The 19,115-nt window shown below is 43.8% G+C and overlaps 1 protein-coding gene across 1 annotated transcript in view; it reads left to right on the forward strand.

Annotated features, from left to right (window-relative positions):
• Window positions 1–19,115, forward strand: part of Me3 (malic enzyme 3) — a 175,977-nt gene that overhangs the window by 154,576 nt on the left and 2,286 nt on the right. The window contains exons 7-12 of the mRNA XM_028774705.1: window positions 2,974–3,083; window positions 14,524–14,621; window positions 14,922–15,035; window positions 16,629–16,734; window positions 17,325–17,467; window positions 18,294–18,467. Of these exons, the coding sequence (XP_028630538.1) occupies window positions 2,974–3,083; window positions 14,524–14,621; window positions 14,922–15,035; window positions 16,629–16,734; window positions 17,325–17,467; window positions 18,294–18,467 (745 nt within the window). The remainder of the gene's footprint in view (window positions 1–2,973; window positions 3,084–14,523; window positions 14,622–14,921; window positions 15,036–16,628; window positions 16,735–17,324; window positions 17,468–18,293; window positions 18,468–19,115) is intronic.

Consider the following 19,115-nt stretch of genomic DNA (forward strand, 5'->3'; position numbering starts at 1 on the left):
ATATTTAATTAGGACTGGCTTATAATTTCAGAGGATTAGTCCATTATCATAGCAGAAACCAATGGCATACAGACAGACTTGGTGCTGGAGATGGAGCTGAGAGGTCTACATCTTGATCCACAGGCAGCAGAAGGAGACTGCATTCCACACTGGACAATGCTTGTGCATATAAGACCTCAAAGCCCACCTCCACAATGACATACTTCCTCCAACAAGGCCACACCTACTCCAATAAGGCCACATCAATTAATAGTGTCACTCCCTATGGGCCTATAGGATCCATTTTTATTTAAACTACCTTACATGGACTGCATTATTGAGAGAAACTATGAAACTGCTTTCTAAAAACTCAAAAAAATAGCATTCTGCATTTAATTATACACAGAGATAGCAACATGGAATCTTGATAATCATACCTAATGATACAAGGAAACCCAAAGAGAAACAAGTCATAGTCCTCCCTACTGCTGTCCCGTTGAGCTACAATGGAGAAATCATTAAGTCATCTGAGGGTCACTCTGAAGCCCAAGGCCAGTGCTATGTGCTTCTCATCATCTAATCCAATTCCTTACGCCTCACTTCTCTCCCCTTTTCTGGAGTCCTCTGGAGCTAGATCTGTAATTTTAAAAGTCTCCTCCATCCCATTACTCTGCTCCCTGTCCTGTCCTGGTTAAAATTTAGCTGCCCCTGGGGCCACTACTTTTCCTACAGCTTTATAAAGCTGTGTTCTCTTGCACACTTGGGATTTTACATAACTCCATTTAAACCCATCTGTGACTAGTCTTCTTGCAAAAACTCATAAACAAGGAAAAGAAGCTTGGATGCTAGATTAAGAGGCTTGGAGAGTCCCCTAACCTCCTCAGCAGTACTCATTTTGTGAGTGTAAATAAAAATTGCAGTCAGAATGACACTTGTGATTAACACCTTGCAATCTAAAAATCACCTGCTGGCTACAGCTAATAGAGATATATTATTATATAATGTGAATTTGCTAAGAGACTAGAACTCAAGTTTTCAGACCACACACACAACAATTACCATGTATGGTAATAGATATGTCAGCTAGCCTAGTCATGCCAATTATTTCACAATATACACAAACTTGAAATCATAAATGTTGTATGTTTTAACACAGATTTTTTTTTAATTTATCAGTTATACCTCTGTAACACTGAAAAAGAAAATCACCTTCCTCCTTTAGTCCTTACAAGACCCAACAGAAGTTGACAAGGGAGATACCACTGTGTCTGTTGGAAAAAAAAATGGGAAGCTCCAGCAGGACAGAAGGTGAAGTAATATGTGTAGGTCATTCCGTTGTGTGTGAAAATGTAGGTCAGGCCCACAATCAATCTTGACTCAATCTTGGCACTGTGTTGCACTGGGATGCCACAGTGACTGCACTCTGCTCGGTCTCTGAAACCTGAATTCGTCCAGTGCCCCCAGCAGCAGCTCTGACTAAGACTCTGGAAAACATGAGGCAGACTTTTACCCAGTCGTTGGCATTTAGATGCAACAGAGGAAGAAGCCATGCTCAAAAAGGAGGTCAAAACAGTGTTTCCTGGGTTATATCAGGGCTGTTCACTCCCTAATAGCCAGTGATCTCATCAGATAGTCACCACCAAATAGGTCCTATAGAAAGAAAAGAATAAATCTCTCCAACAGCTTGTCGCAAGTAGGTCTCATGTTTGTGGTCAACACCACCGTGGCAAGAGCAGGTCCTTGCACCAAGTACTCCTAGTCTAATGTGTATCAATCAGGACTACTTTTTCTAAATGAACATGACCTGTTCCTGAAATCACAAATCTCATGAGATATTAATTCCATGTTGTAATAGAAACCCAAGTGTGAGAGCACTTAGGCTGAGGAGTCTTCCTATAAATGAGCTAGCAACTTCTCTCTCCACTGCCCAGAAGAAATATTAAACCAAAAGATGAAACAGTAGGGCTGGAGAGATGGTTCAGTGGTTAAGAGCACTGACTGCTCTTCCAGAGGTCCTGAGTTCAATTCCCAGCAACCACATGGTGGCTGATAACCATCTGTAGGAGGATCCAATGTCCTCTTCTGGTGTGTCTGAAGACAGCTACAGTGTACTCATATACATAAAATGAATAAATAAACATTTTTTAAAGATGAAACACTAATAAACCCAATATTATTTTTTCGAGACAATGATATCTAATAGGCATAAATTTCCAATAAGTCATGTCAAGCAGCTCACTGGACTTGGCCTTCATCTACTAAGGCTGTGTTTCTTAGTTTTCTAGCTTTCAGAATCACAATCATCTGGGGTGCTTGCTGAAAATGCAGATTCCTGGGCATCATCTCATAGTCCTGAGTGAAGTTGTCTATGAGATGGATGTGGAGATCCATATTTTCAATGAGTTTACTAACTGTTCTACTGTTCCTGGTGTCTGGGGAACATCTTTACCAAGACAACAGTGGCCTCATGGGGTAGCTTTTTTCAGCCTTGTTTATGTCTTGTCGGAAAATAACACATGAATGTATGGAGTGGAATGACTCCAAGCCTCAATACCTGGAGATGGTAACAGTAGGCTTTAGAAGTTCCCAGACACAGAGTGATTCTGCTCTCTGTTGCGTTGGGAGTAAGATTTCTGCTTGGATCTCGGATGACCACAGGTTACAGAGAAGGCAGGTCCTATCTCAGCCTTGCTGTTACTCCTACTGTCTGAATGGTGGCTCATGGGGAGCCCAAAGCCCACATTAGATACACTAAAGTTGATGTGATTGGCTATGAAGCCCTGGGTCTCTACGCTCTCCGATTTACATACCTAAAGGAGTAAATAAAGGTCTACTTCTAGGAGTTGCTGATCGAGCCCTGTGGCAAAAATAAGAGGAAGTACACAGGCTGTCCTTACCTCTCATCCTGACCTTGCCTTGTATCCAGTTCTGGCAGGATTCTCTCCAGGAGGTAATAATCATACATTCTTTCCTCCTTCTTTCCCTGCTCTACAGGTTTGGAATAAATTGCCTCATCCAGTTTGAAGACTTTGCCAATGCCAATGCCTTCCGTCTACTCAACAAATACCGCAACAAGTACTGCATGTTCAACGATGACATCCAAGGTATGTTTTCACCTAACAAAATCACTGGGTAATAATGCTTTTTCACAAGGCTCACCCAGATGCCAAAAGCAGGAGGGAAATGTCATCTCATAGCTGGTGTGCTGCCAGATGCTGTTAAAGAAACAATATTAGACTTGGAGTCAACTTCTCCTTGGCTGATTCTTAGCTCTGTGACCTTGAACATATCTCGACATTTGCTAAGCTCTGATGTGCTTAAGCACCAAATGGAAATCATTACTACTTCAGAGGGAGGTAAGAACTGCATGATTTAATATCTGTAAGAGGTTTTATATACTATTGTCAGTTATTAGCTACCTGAATTTGGAAAATCTCGTCTCTGACTCTAATTTTATTATCTGTTCTAAGATGGAAATAACTACATCAGAAAAGTATTGTAAAGATTTCAAGGGACAGGGCTGGGAGGCTGGAAGCCTCAGTGGATAAAAAGCACTTGCTTCCTAACCATGAAGACTTGCATTGAATTCTACATGAACTTTTGTAACTGCACATACCTGTAACCCCAGTGTGGCTGGTACAGGAGGATCACTGAGATTTTCTGGCCTCCAGACTAGCTCTAGTTTCAATGAGAGGTCACACACATCTCAATGAAATAAGATACAGAGATCCAATGTCCTCCTCTGTTTGTAGGCATACTGGCACCATGTGCATATACCACACATACACACACACACATACACACCTGTGTGTATACTCAGAGAGAGAGCTTATACAAAGAAAATATTACATTATGACTTATCAGATCAAAACATCCCTTGTCAGCCATTATGAGTCCTTCCCTAAGCTTGGCTAACATGTGCTGCTGAGAAACACTGTTAACCAGAGACACAGAGTATTTCAAAAGTGAATGTAAAGCATCATTTTACTCCATGTCCCTTGGTCACCTGACCCAGAGCTTTAAACCAAAAGAAGTTGCATGCTGGTTTGGAGGTACCCATATCTGAAGCTGGAGTAGAACAGAGGCTTCTCAGCAGTCCTCTTATCTAACTCCAGAGGTCCCAGTAGAAGTGGTTCCTAAGGTTTTGTTAGGCCCAATAGAAACCTTGATGGGTCCACAAATCTTGCTACTTAGCAAATGAAGTTTGGTGAGCCAAGTCTATCAAAGCAGAGGTCCATGTCTGATGAAAAGGACGAACTGATGTGGAATGGTCTTGTTCTTGAGGAAAAGTTGACTACATTCTACAGATGATTGCTCACACCCAAAATGTTCAACTTCATGGTGTCAGTTAGAGATAGACTAGAGAGAATATAAACTCACTTTAAAGTTTATCCCTGAATGTTTGTGACATACTAGGCACTATCCTGAGAACTGTACACAATTTAATCCTGTGAGATATTAGTATCAGTGTCTTATAAATGAAGAAACTGAGGCACAAAGAGAATAAGTAACTTATTGAACCAGGAAGTGTTCAATTGAAAGTTTATCTCGGATATCTGGACTCTAAATTCCACATTCATAACCACTTACCATACTGCTCTAGGTCTAAAATCACAAAGCCAAGTGCTTCTTTTCTTTGTGGTCCATGTTATAGGATAGCAGAAATATGAGGAATGATTTTGTGGGGAATTTATTGTGAGTTTTCAAGCGATGATATAACACAGTTATAGCAAACTTTAGAGAATTGAGTTCTAATGTAGGATTTCAGGGCCTAGAAAGTAGATGCCCAGAGAAATGGAGACCCTGAAGAGAAAGCTCAGTATCTCATACTGTCTCTCCAGTCCCTCTGAAGCCTGCACCTGAAATAGGCATTGGTGGGCAATGCCAATCTTGTTCCAACAAGCTAGGTCCTCTGCAGCTGCAGGAGTACAGTCCAAGAAGACCAGCTGGAGGTGGAAGAGCATTCTCTCACTGGCTGCCAGTCAACTCACAGGCAACCTGTGCCTATGGCCTTGGAGGAAGCACCTGCTGACTAGTCATCATGCTACTCACACATGAATCAGCAACAGGACAGCCATCTTCTGAGTCCCTTGGGCTGCCAAGTGGAAAATAGGCCTATGCAGGCAGACCAGGTGCACAGACTCCAGATGTACAGGCAGACAGACTCATGTGTGTGCATCCTCATAAACACACACAGGAACACAGCAAGCCCTGCTGCCCTTCTACCTCTGTCTCCCACAGACTGATGCCACAGTGTTCCTCCAAGGTGGAAACATGACTCACTGTGCAAGCCATCCCTTTGTGAGAAACTTTGCACATGCTGAAACACATGGGCTGGAAAGAAAGGACCTTTTCTCTGTCTTCTACTCATCTCTTCAGTTTGGTTGGTGTTTTTTTTTTTTTTAACAGTCTCTTGTAGCCAAGTCTGCTCTCAAACTCCTATTCCTCTTGCCTCTACTTTCCAAGTGCTGGAGGTACAGATGAGTGCCACCATTTCCTATCACCTTGACTTCAGGAATTCCTTTATCAGTCAAGGCTCACCTCAATGGTTGGCCTGTCCCCAGAATGGTCTGATTTGGGTACCTATGCAGGCACTCTCCTCCATCTGCTCTTACATTGGTCCATTCTAAGCTGGTTCCCATAGTGTGGTGGTTATTACGGTCACTTCACAGTGATTGGCTCTACATGACTATAACTGAGAACAGGGCTTAAGGAAGGCAAAATTTTCTTGTGTGTGCAGTTTGAGAGATTTCAATCCACAATCTGTTGTTTCTAGGCCTCTGGTAAGTCTGAGCATCATGGCAGGAGGTGGGGCAGAGCTATTGGCCCAATGGCAACAGAAAGTAATGAGAAAAGAGCAAAAGGGTGTCAGGACCAGATACATCCTTGAAACACATGCCCTTGGCAACCATTTTCTCCAACCAGGCCCTGCTTCCTAATTTTCACCATTTCTAGCATCACCCTCAAATTCTGAGTCCATCAATAAGCTCATTGATGAATCAAAGCTCTCAGGACCCAATCACCTCTCAATGACTGGATCTACCAACAAGGACCAACAGGTGAGCTTTTTAAAAGTGCATCATATCCAAACCAATGAACTCTAGATGCTTCTGTTGCATTCTCTGCCTCTCACTAAACAACCAGCTTTTGGAGTCAAGAACTATGGCTTACTTATTTTTGATCCCCAGTTCTCAACACAGTGATTGGCACATTGTAGTAAGAATGGATGAATGGTATTTGCACATACAAACGACATGTTCAGCATCATACCTATCCCTAGAGAGAGTCGATGCTGGTCCCTACCTTGCAGCCTCTCTTTCCTGATCATACAAATTCACTGTACATGTGCTCATACTCAGATGTTTGACACATGTACACATATGCATAATTGCATATGAATGAACAATTTTTTAATTAAATCAATTCATTTGTTTAGATTCATTGTTCTGGTACACACACACACACACACAAATGAAATACAAATTTCCTAATTTTTTTCTCAGAAATTAAGACTGAAGTCATGAATTTAGAATTTCTGAGAAGAGCTGGTAGGCAGACCAAGAATGACAGAATCTCTATCAGATTATTGCAGTCTTGGGTGATCACAGCTCAATATGTAGATGTGCCCATATAACTAATCAAAATGTGAGGAGGTTGGCATGGCGATCCACCCACATCTTCCTTCAAGGGAAGACAAGTTGTTTTCACTGATGCAGGCAGAGCCTCAGTTACAGAAAATACCTAACTCTTTCTGTCCTGCCACACGCTACCCTCCCAAATGATAAAGGGTTTCTATTCATTCCATTCCTGTCCTGAGCTGAGCTCCTAGTGGAATTAGCTGAGGATCTGAGGTCCATACTGAGTCTCAATATCCTTCTTTGCCTCTGTGTACACAACCACAAGCTTAGACAGGCACACTCCATCCCAGCAAGACATGGGAATAGTGTCAGAATCTGCCTGTGACCCACATACTGAAAGGACTGGTACAAAGTGGCCCCCGTGGAAATGAAGCTAGAACCATCTGCCTGCTTTCAGCATAAGCCCTGCCTCATATGTAGTGGAACAGGGAAAGATGGAAGCACAGTCCTCAGGAGCCCCCCAGGCTGAGCTTCCAGTGAACATCAAGCACCTTGTTTGTATTGTCTGAATCACAGAACCCATGTCGTTCACGGTGTTGAAGTCTGGAACCACAGCACAAAACGACTTCCTTCTGTCTGTCTCCTCTGTCCTCACCCCAACTCTGGCTCACAGGAATCCTCAACCCAGGCTAGGCTGGCTGGTTCTTGGTGAACAGGGCTGCCGATGCTCTGACTCATTGCTGGCAGCCTCTTCAGGAATTTTGGACTAGGCAGAGGCTCAGGTGACTTTTGTTGTTTCAGCTGGGAACATCCCTGCTCTTGGGGGAGAAGAGAGAGACAGGAAAGGGGAAGAGCAGTGAGGATGGTCATACTGCAGACAGACTAATTTTGACCTCGGGAAGGATAGCTTGCACGAAAGAAGTCAGGTACAGAATGCTGCTGACCGAGTGACCTTGGGCCCTGTCCTCTGCTGCAAGCTAACCACATGGTGTGACTGACAAAAAAAAAAAACTGGCACCACAACTCCAGAACACACTGCACATGACCAGCCTTACCCTCTAGTACTAAATCTTCAAGGACCAATAACCTGAGAGGATGCTTGTATGCTATGTCACCCTTTCACAATTTTTGTTTGTTTGTTTTTGTTTGTTCTCAAGATAGGGTGTCCCGGTATAGCTCAGGCTAACCTTGAACTTGAGGTGATCTTTCTGCCTTCACTGCCTTTCTGCTGCTTGGAATCACAGAACTGCATGCCACTAAGCCTGGTACCCTTTTGTACTTTCAAGTTTCAGTGTCTAAGCCAGACTATTTAACAGAAATCAGATTGAGATGGGTCTGTCTCTGAATCCTCACTGTTCTGCTCTGTGACTGTAGCCAAGTGGTATATATATTCACAGAGCAGTCTTTATCCTTCCTCTCAAACAATTTAGCAGCCATGACTAATGATCAGCAAGTATCAGAGCACCCTGTATGCTTTTCTCAAGCCAGCACTTCCTACAGTGAGTTGAAATCTATGCCAATTCACTGCTATCTTCAGAATTATCCATGTTGCACTAACTGGGGTGAAGGAGAGGTGGGGTGGGGTGGGATGTACAGGAACGTCCACTCAGTGGTACTAGTTCATGATCCCAATGCTAATATTTTGAATGCACAAGTATGGAGAGGAAGAAGGCATATTGAGACCCAAGATAGAACATTCGAGAAAATGAGAAGAGCATGTGAGCACAACACGACTCAAGCCTAATGAAGAAGAGGACATGGGTGCCATGCTTTTCTACACTTTTCCACGGTGATCTGGCAGTGCCAGACCATCTTGCATTGTGGGGTTTCCGTGCAGCCTTGGTTCTCAACATACCACCTGCTAAATTTGCACTGTATGTATGCACCATTCTAGCTTACAACATCAATCAAGGCTGCCTGAGCTGTCCCAGCTCAAGTTTGAGACTGCTATCTGCTCCAAATTGCAGTGTCTCTGTTGGCTTTGATTAATTTTTTGATTATTGCACATTCAGAAGCTTTTGATGGATGCTGTGTTTTTCTCAACCTCCACTTCAGTTACATGACTCCATGTGGGGTTACAATTCATGGTTTCATATGCTGTGCTCTAGAGGACCCCAGGACTCTAGAAAATTTCCCTTATGACACAGGGCGCTGCTGAAGGGGTCTCAAAGACCTTGCAGGGTGTCAGGAAAGAGGGATCTGACTCTTCTGAAGTGATGCAGCTTCTAGAGAATAAGCCTATTCTTTGGCTCTTTCTGCATTCAGTGCCTTTCATGGCCCCACTTCAACCCCCAATGCATGCAAATGAATACATGGAGGCAGTGGGCGGCTGCTGCAGGAAGGGGATTGCTGTGGATTATGACAAAGGCCTGCTTGGCTTCATAGAAGCCACTTAGTCCTCAGAGACCCAGAGCTCCACAGACACCTCAGACCTGCACCCAGCCCACTTCTTTCTGTCCCTCTAGCTACCAATTATTGACACTGTCACCAGTTCCTCCTGAAATCTCTTTAGCAGATCAACTGATTCCATTTGGTCAGATGTGACTATTAAAAGGAATATTTTCAGCTTGTCCTTCTGTGCCGTTTCCTAAATGTGCTGCCTCAAGTACTCTGTTTGCAGGAAGTGTAATTATAGTACATTCCCACTGAATAAGAAAGTTTGTTTATCTTTCATCACGAATGGGAACAACCAGTTCGCATCCCTTGTGGGCACAAGCCATGCTGTCCCACAGCCCTGGGCTCTCAGTCTTCTTGGGGTGGTTACCTCCAAAAATCTAAGCAATTTTCCTCCTCTCCAGTTTGGAAATTCCAGGCACACAGTCCAAGAACTAACCCACCCCCGCCCCACCCAACAATGGAAGTTAATGATGGAGACAATAACTTAATTTGCCAAGCTCATGTTTTATAATTTGGGATCTAAGAACTACTGCTTTCTCTCCTGGGTTCTGATCTGGAATTAAGAGAGTTTTCCATACACACTGCCCCTGCCCAGAGTGAGATTTTAAGAGCAGGACCCAAAAAGGTGACCATGAAGCAGCAACTAAAGAGATGGCCAGTGGATGTATATCCCTGGAGCAAAATTCAAAGAGTGTTCTCCCAAAGAGTGATGGGCAGCAGTGCCAAATACTGCTGAGAGGCTGAAGCACAGGAAGCTGAAAACTGACCCGTGAACTTGACAAGGTGAAGCTGCTCAGTGACCTTGACCAGAGGTGAACCAGGCAGTTATGTCCACTGGATTCCACAGAGACAGAGAAGAAAATAAATGGAGACCGTGGTCATATTCGGCCCCTCGAAGAGCTTGACTATAAAAGGCAGTACAGACAGGGCTTGGAACTACAAGGGCGAGGCTCTTTTAAAAAAAAATCGAAGTTTTACAGTGTGTTTACCCACTCATGGGGATGAATCCAGCAGAGAGGGAGACACTGAGGATGAAGAACAGAGGAGAGAATTGGAGAACAAATCTCAGGGGTCCGTGAGAAGGAGCTACAGTACAGGAGGTAGCTTTGCCTAGGACCTCCATGATCTCTGCAGGGGTCGCAAATGCTGTGGAATGAGGCAGCGGGTCTGGAGACCTGGTGAGAAGACTCACAGCTTCTGGGGAAATGTTGCATTCTTCTTTATACGTTCAAATGGAGTGGGTGGCCACTGCCACTTTAGCTTTTCATGACTGCTTCTATTTCCTTTGAGCCTCACTTTCCTAACAGAGAGTGAAAAACTAAAAACCTCAATAGAGGGAACACCAAAACGCTGACTCGGTAGAGTTCCTAATGAAGATTAAAGTGGTGGGGGCTGATAAGAAAGTAGCACACAGCCAAATTCACTATCATAAGACTAATTGATAGGACTTAGGAAGAGGCTCAATTGCTGTGCAGATTTGGAGACCTGAGTTCAAATCCCCACCACCCATGTAAAAAACCAGGTGTGGCTGCTTGACTTTATCCCCAACACTGGGGGAGGGTCATATTCCCCTGTTGCTGCTGCCTCCAGGAAAGGCTATGGTCCAGTTTTTCTTCTAGACCACGGAGTAGACCAATCTACTTTCTCTTCTGGGTCGGTATCCTCTGTATAAGTATAGGAGGTCAAAATCACCAACCTCCTCCCGCACGAAGTCCTGCCAATAAGTTCAGTTATTCAACTCTCAGGTTCTAACCTCAAAAGATATCTGATAAGCAAAAACAGAAAACCAAACCGAAAGCCTGTCTAGCCCAGGAGACATCTACCATGAAATATCTTTGGTGCCATCTACTGGCGCATGATTTGCAAACAGACTCCCTGAAAGCAGAAAGTGTTCTACAGAGCAGAAAGCTCTGATTCCAAATGACAAAGAACTGGTACCTTGGTGGGAGAAGCCATCCCCACCAGTGTGTGTTAGCATTTGAGTGAGCACACATAAAATCCAGACAGCTTTAGAGATGTGTGTGTTAGTTACTTATTCATAGTGTTTCCTAGGTCGTTTTGCAATCTTCACAAAACTCTTAAAAAAAATGATGTGTATGGAGTGTGTGCAGGTGTGTGCTCCCATGCACGCCAGTGTGGGGGCCGGAGGTGGACACTGAGTCCATTCTTCTTTCGTGTTCCACCTTTATTCTTTGAGACACAGTGTCATGTTTAACATGGTGTTTACCATTTCAGCTAGAGTAGCTCACCGTGAGCCTCTAGGATCCTACTGAATCCATTTTGTGCTTACAGAAACACACTACCATGTCCAGCTTACACACGGGTGCTTAGGACCCAACCAAACCCAGGTCCTCATTCATGAGCAGTAAGCACCTCACAGACTGGGCCATCTCCCCAGCCCTGTGGTGATCATTTTTAAAATTTATTTATTCATGAATAAATTATATGAGCACTCTGTCTTCATGCACAGCAGAAACAGGAATCAGATCCCAATACAAATGGTTGTGAGCCACCATGTGGTTGCTGGGAATTGAACTCAGGACCACTGGGGGAGCAGCTAGTACTCTCAACTGCCTACCCATCTCTCCCACCCCCTATGGTGGTCAATTTTAATCATTGAAAGTATTCTTCTGAGTGTCTATCCTAGTTAATTTCTCAAATTATCTTTCATTTGTTAGATGTTTAGATTATTTCCAATCACTGTGTATTACAAATAACACTGTCCCAAATGTTCTAATGCATATATTTCAGAGATTCCCATGCATCGATTTTCTAAAGTAGAAGTATAAGGTTTAAAACATTTTTATGCCCTGGATTTATATGGGGAAACCATTGTCTAAAAGAAAAAAAAAGTTGCTCCTAAAAATTAAAAAGAATTCTGGAACCTCCCGCTTTCCATTGCTCCATCTGTCACCAGTCACAGATAGCTTCATTTTTGTTTTCTAACCAGTTAAAATGGCACAAACCATAAACAGTCCTACTTTAATCTCCTTTCCTTTGACCACACCATGGAGGCTTAACATTGACACCATAGTTACAGTTTTATTGTGAGCCCTCAGTATCAGGCAGGAACTGTACCAGAAAACATTCAACATAAAAAATATTAATTGTGTATTGGAGAGTTGAAAACAGGAAGAAAAAAACAAAACAAAACAAAAAACAATAAAACTCTGCTCCTCCACCTCCAGGTTGAGGAACAAAAGAGAAGGGGAGGCAGCTGGCTGGTGCTGACCAGGAGACTGTGAAATTAGTGCTCTAAATGATAGATGGATGATTATTGCAAAGGGGTTCAACTGCCACTACGGAAGTGAAGGATCAAGTCTGTGGGGTTGTCTGACCTAGCAAAACCAGAACTATCTTTTAAATTCCAATGTCAAATACATAATACTTCTTAAAAGTGTGCTAATGGTTCATAGGATAACCCATACAAAATTATTTTATCTAAAATTCAGATGTTATTCAATGTTCTCCTTTTTACCTGGGATCTATATGATGAAAGTGACTCTGGAAACCGTCTTTTCTTTCTTGTAGCCTTCTGGTTGCTCTGTAGTACATTTTTCTGGCAGACCCCTCCATAGAACCAGTTGGTGGTTCCAAAGTAATGTGTTAATTGGTACAGTCACCCTCTCTCTCGTTTACATGCACATAAGTCCATATCTTTGTACTTCCAGATGACAAAAGCAACTCTAACAAAACAGAATTTTCCAATAAATGAAAACTGTCCCACTCACTCCCCCAAATGAGAAGAGACAAGTCTTGACAGTCATAAGTTAGTGCAAGAGAGTTGCACAAAGCATTGCTAGGAAGAATTAACTTGTTCTTCAGATCTGGCCACAGTTGAAAACCCTGTTACTCCATAATTAAAGTATTGAATTACCTTCCAATACTTTATTAAATGATTAGGGTGAAAAGAAGGGAGAAAGAATCATCCAACCCCTTCCATTATTGTCATATAACCAAGAGAGAGCGATGCATGCCTGCTTGCTGGTTTCTCTGGCCAGTCATGTCTCCCAGTGCTCATAAATTTCTTCCTCAACCATTCCATGTTTTCTTGTCCTCAGATAAAACTTTATCTAACCAGTGTTCTTCACCCAGTAATGTGGCAGAACCCTGCATTTTTGAAGGCCCTGGATCTTCAATAGCTCTGCCTGTCTTTAGTTGTCATGTTCATTGATATTTATGAACAAGCATGGAAATATCAAGATACCCCCAGAGGATGTCCCTATAGTCAGAGAAATGAGAGTCTTCTTTACTCACCGAGAGAATCTCAATCTCCAAGTTGTGGTCTCAAACATCAATTGAATAGACTTGCTATGATTCCTAATGGATGTTTTTTCTCTCCTGGGAGTTAAGGCCTCTAATCAGGCAGGGCAAAAGTTTGAAGCCACAGAAAGCATAATTCTGTAAGTGAGTTATCTGGTAGAATTTTGAGATGCCCATGTGTTCTTCCTTTGAGAGAAAGGGCACAACGTATTGTTTGCTAAGTCAGATCATATGTTATATATCATTATCATTCAGTCTTATGATGTGGTGGGTAAGATGGGCAGCTCATGACACAAAAACAACTGGTCTCCCGTGGTTTCACCATGTCTTATTTTCAAATGCCTTTATCCCTTAAACGAACCATTTTATGGGTGCATGTCCTGTGTGACTTGGTCATGAAAACCTGCCTAGGATGCCAACAGGAATGAAGAAATGGCAGACTGTGAAGGAATAATAGACACTCATATAGAGAAGCTGGGATCTGGTACACTGTACTCACTATGATGGAAGTCACTGGGACTACACAGTAAACAAGATTGCCTGCTTATTCTGTACAGCACAGGAGGGGGGATTAGCTAGTCTCTGTAGGAGGTCTCTATGGCTAAGAATCTCAGGCTGTAAATATCAGGGATGAGGAAGCTGCAGTAGATATTTTCTGTATTCTATCAACATTTCCACACAGACCAGGGGAAGGCTTTGTCATTTCCCATGGACCTAAGGTACTGAGGTCCTTGACATGGCTGTGCCTGTGTCAGCCATACACATTCACTCAGAATTTCATGTATGCCCCCGTATACAGGGATTGCATTTCATTTTTTGGCATCTGTTAGTTGCATCTATCCTGTTACTGCATTTGTTAATAATCACAGTAGCAGCTCCTGGATAGCTGTATGTCTCTCACACAGACAAGTAACAATTCTAGGGACTATTTCTTAAACAGTTACTTACAGTAGAAGGTAAGAGATAGAATTGATTTGTCCTTAATCACACATGCCTGCAGATATAACTTCTTTAAGAGTTAAGAAAAGTTGCTTTAGCCAAGCGGCAGTGGCACATCCCTTTAATCGCAGCACTTGGGAGGCAGAGGCAGGTGGATCTTTGTAAGTTTGAGGCCAGCCTGGTCTACAGAGTAAGTTTCGAGACAGCCAAAGCTACATAGGTAAACCCTGTCCCCACCCACCCAAAAAACGGAAAGAAAAGTTGCTTCTTCTCCCACAGGTCCTGGATGTTGGGAGCCCTGTCAAGAGTCTTTTCTTGGGGAATGAAGGCTAGAGACTACAGGCTGATACCATTCACTCTGTTGCAGGCACAGCCTCTGTTGCTGTGGCAGGGATCCTGGCCGCTCTGAGAATCACCAAGAACAGGCTGTCCAACCATGTGTTCGTTTTCCAGGGTGCGGGAGAGGTAAGTGCCATTGGAAGGGCTCTATGGCAGTTGTACCAAGAAGAGTAAGAATGGGTGGGGTAGTCTTCCCAGGGAGAGGCAGACTGGGATTCTGACAAGAAGCAAAATGAGTGTATGCTGATCATTGCAGCGTTTTGAGTCTCAATATTTGAGTTTCTCAAAGTAAGAATTTAACTGGGCCATCTATGAGTTGTGGGGCTGAGGGGGGGAAAAAGGCTCATTTTGCTGAAACACCTAGTATGTGCTAAACAACTATGTGTTCTGAGTCTAAACATTGTCCTTATGCTACCCATCCCCCAGGCAGCCATGGGCATCGCCCACCTCCTTGTCATGGCCCTGGAAAAGGAAGGCATACCCAAAACAGAGGCCATAAGGAAGATCTGGATGGTGGACTCCAAGGGTCTGATTGTCAAGGTACTGTTTAGTCTGAAAAACCAAAGGTTTTGTGACACCCAGAGCTGCCAAGAACTAAACTGAAAGAGTTCTCCAGCTGAACATGGTAGTACATGCCTCTAATCCCAGCACCAGTGGATCTCTGAGTTTGAGGCCATCTTAGTCTTCAGAGAAAGTTCCAGGACAGCCAGAGCTACACAGAGAAACCCTATCTCAAAGAAAGAATAAGAGAAGGAAGAGGAGGAGGAGGAAGAGGAGGAACAAGAGGAGGAAAAACAAGAGGAGTGAGAACTAGATTGATACGGTCCAATGATACTGTGTGTGTGCATGTGTGTGTGGATTGTCTGTGCATGTGCATTTGCCTGTGTGTGTATGTGTATGTATGTGATAAATGTGCATGTGTGTATGTGCATGTGTGTGTATGTGCCCACATGTATGGGTACATGAGTACCCCTTTCGGCCTTTTCTCCTGCCAGGCCTTCTCTTGCATTAGTCTCAGTCATACTGAATCATAGTCCTCTAAAAGACATATGCTCTCTCTCTTCCTCAACTTTGCACAGCCCAACCACTGTAAGGGATCTTTGACCTAGAGATACATCTTCCCCCCATCATGACAGAGAATGGTCTCTGAGCAGGGTATCAGACACCGATGGCCCTTCTTACTTACTTGCACATCTAGAGATACATCTTCCCATCCCCCCAACATCCCAGAGAATGGTCTCTGAATAGGTTACCAGACACTGGTGACTCTTCCTACTCACATGTGCATTTTTCCACCATCTTATGCACTCTATTGAAATGACTTCTAATCAAGGAGCTATAAGCTTGACACCATCACTCTGGTACTCAGGAAGCCATCTGAGGAAGTCAGAAATGATTGAACTCATTACCAGAACTTAGGCTAGTCTGTCACTACAAGGCTTCTTGAAGAGATGTTATGACCAACCTATCCTAAACTCAGCTTACAGAGACTCACAGGAAGACTAGGGGGTCCTATTAAATCCAGTCACATTAGATCTCTGGAAGTCTCGAGCCCCTGTCCTTCTGTGAACCTGTAGGCTGTACTTCTTATGGTCAAGGGATTCATTGAGGCCAGGAAATTTCCTAGGAGTCTTTCTATGCTCACCCAGGAAGCCATGACCCACAACAGCTAAAAAGGAAAATTAAAGACGATGTATCAATTCTTCTTCTGTGTGGCTGGGGAGATGGCTCAGATGTTAAGAATACTTGTTTACTCTTTTAGGGGACCCAGATTTAATTTGGTTTGATTCCCAGCACACACATGGTGGCTAACAACTGTTTGTAAGTTCAGTTACACAGGACCTGGTGCTCTCTTATAGCCCTCATGGACATTGCATCCACATGGAGCACAAACACAAGCAGCCAAAAACAATTGTGCAGTTAAAATGAAAAATATTTTTTAAAATGAAATGCATTTCCTTAGGGTTCACCTTAGGTTCTACTGGGAAATCTGATAAAGGGGGCCTCACTGTTCTGCAGGCTCAGATCAAATCATGAGGCTCAATCTGAAACACTGTCAGAATCCTAACATCAAGGACCTGTTCAATAGGCCTTCAACATTCTACCTACTCCATCTTTCTTCTTTTCCTACAGGGTAGAAGCCACCTAAACCATGAGAAGGAGATGTTTGCCCAAGACCACCCTGAAGTCAGCTCCCTGGAGGAAGTAGTAAGGCTGGTGAAGCCCACAGCAATTATAGGTAGGAAGAAGAAGAGGGGCCCTGCTACCTAGCCCAGCTAACCCTCCTGACTTGCAGATGGAGTCTGAGGCTCAGGGATACAACCTATAGAAGCACAGCTGTTTCCCCTCTTCCATGTCTGGCTCAATGCCGTAAATTTTTATTGAGTGACTTCTGTATACAAACTACAGAAATGAAGGCCCAGAGTTGCATCTTGTTGACACAGAATGATGTAATACGGTAGGAAAGGACAGCGTTGCTCTGTAGCATGAAGGTGAGCTCTCCTTCCACCCCAAGACAGGGGACCCTGGCACCCGTCTCTGTACTAGAGGAACACTCTGCTCTCAGCAACACTCAGGAATGCCTTTAAGGAACACCTTACAGATCAGAGACCTAAAACAAACCAGTGGTCTCCGTGGAATGAATAAGAGGTCTTAACTAACTCACGCAACAGGATTCTTTTCCCTTCTGTTCCCTCGTAGCAGATTTTATCCCCAAGATTCCCAAGTCTGTCATGGGTATCTAGTTCCCTCACTGGTACCACAAGAAGAGAAATGGGATATTTATACCCAGTAGGCGTTCCCTACTACCCCGCCCCCTTTTCCCTGTAGGTGTCGCTGCCATCGCAGGAGCCTTCACGGAGCAGATTCTGAGGGACATGGCCTCCTTCCATGAGCGCCCTATCATCTTTGCCCTGAGCAACCCCACCAGCAAGGCTGAGTGCACAGCTGAGAAGTGCTACCGGGTCACCGAGGTCAGCGGGGAGTCCTTTCTCCCACCAGCTGAGAGAAAGTAGTTACAGTTACTACCAGAAACCCTATATGGGTGACAAAGAGTGCACTGTCAGAGTAAGCAAGCTGAGGTTTAGAAAGATGAAGAGAACACATGGAGGGACCCATGGCTTCAGCTGCATATGTAACAGATGATGGCCTTGTCTGGGATCACTAGGAGGGGAGGCCCTTGGTCCTGGGAAGGCTCGATGCCCCAGTGTAGGGGAATGCTGGGGCAGTGAGGCAGGAGTGGGTATATGGATGGGAGAATACCCTCACAGAAGCAGGTGGGGGGTTGGAGGGGAAACCAGGAAGGGGGATAACATTTGAAATGTAAATAAATAAAATAACCAACAAAAAAATGTTTAAAATTTAAAAAAAAAAAAAGAAAGAAAGATGAATCGACTTTCCAAAGATCATCAGGCTAATAAAGAATACAGCTGTCTCTAAAGCCTAGATCTAACTCCAAAGCCAAAGCTCTTCCCATGATACTGCACTTCTCAATGTTCCCCCAAACAGTAGAGCTTTGTCCAGAACCATGGCATATTCTCTAGGCAATTGTCCTGACTTGGCCCTTCCAAGTGTTGGGGGAAAGAGGCACTACGACCTCCACTGTCAGTAACTTAAAGGGGCTTAGCTTTCTGGTCAAATAAATGAATTGTTCTTAGAGGATTTACCAAGTTCTCGCTACAGTTCTGGACACTTAGGGGAGAATGGAGATGGACCCATATTTAAGAGACAAGAATAGACTCCCGTGACTACTGCAAACCTGACTCCATTTTCCAGCTCTTCTTTTCTTCCTGCCTCCAGGGCCGAGGAATATTTGCCAGTGGAAGTCCTTTTAAGAGTGTGACTCTGGAAGATGGCAGGACATTCACTCCTGGTCAGGGAAACAATGCCTATGTGTTCCCTGGGGTAGCACTGGGTGTCATCGCTGGTGGGATCCGACACATCCCAGATGAAATCTTCCTCCTAACAGCAGAGGTACCACTGTTTTTTCTCCCTAGGGTGCTTCTAAAAGAGTTGGTGGATCAACACCAGGTCTTTAAACCTGGTGACCCCTGGATTCATCCTCTCTTGTCTCTTCTACTCACTCACTGCCCCCCAGCCCTGGCACTAGACCAAAAACAAGGCTGGAAAGGAAAACTCATAGAACCATGAACAGAGAAATTATTTTGTTTAGATACTCACCTGGAATAATATCAAGCATGTAGGAGTAGACTAGAACCCAAGAAGTAAGAAGCCCAGAGACTACTGTATAGCAGGCTGTAGCCAACCAGAGGACAATAATCTTCGTTTGCTCATCACAACTATATTCTTCTTGGTCTTAGTAATTTTCTTTTACAATTCAAGGAGCCCCATGCTGTTTTAAATTTCAGCCATACTTACTATAGAAGGAATGAATCTTTGTTTAAGCCTAAGCATTAAGCTTCTCTTGGGGCTATGTGTGGCACAGGTTACAGTTCCTGGGCAAGCTTTGGGATATTGGGATGGATTTGTTCTGTGAAGGAAAAAAATCAATCTATCTCTATCCCTCTCCCTCTCTCCCTCTCTCTCTCCCTTTCTCTCTCCCTCTCTCCCTCTCTCTCTCCCTCTCACTCTCTCTCCCTCTCTCCCTCTCTCTCTCCCTCT

Source organism: Grammomys surdaster, unplaced genomic scaffold (genome assembly GCF_004785775.1).
Source record: "Grammomys surdaster isolate TR1022 unplaced genomic scaffold, NIH_TR_1.0 242, whole genome shotgun sequence".
Classification (NCBI taxonomy): domain Eukaryota; kingdom Metazoa; phylum Chordata; class Mammalia; order Rodentia; family Muridae; genus Grammomys; species Grammomys surdaster.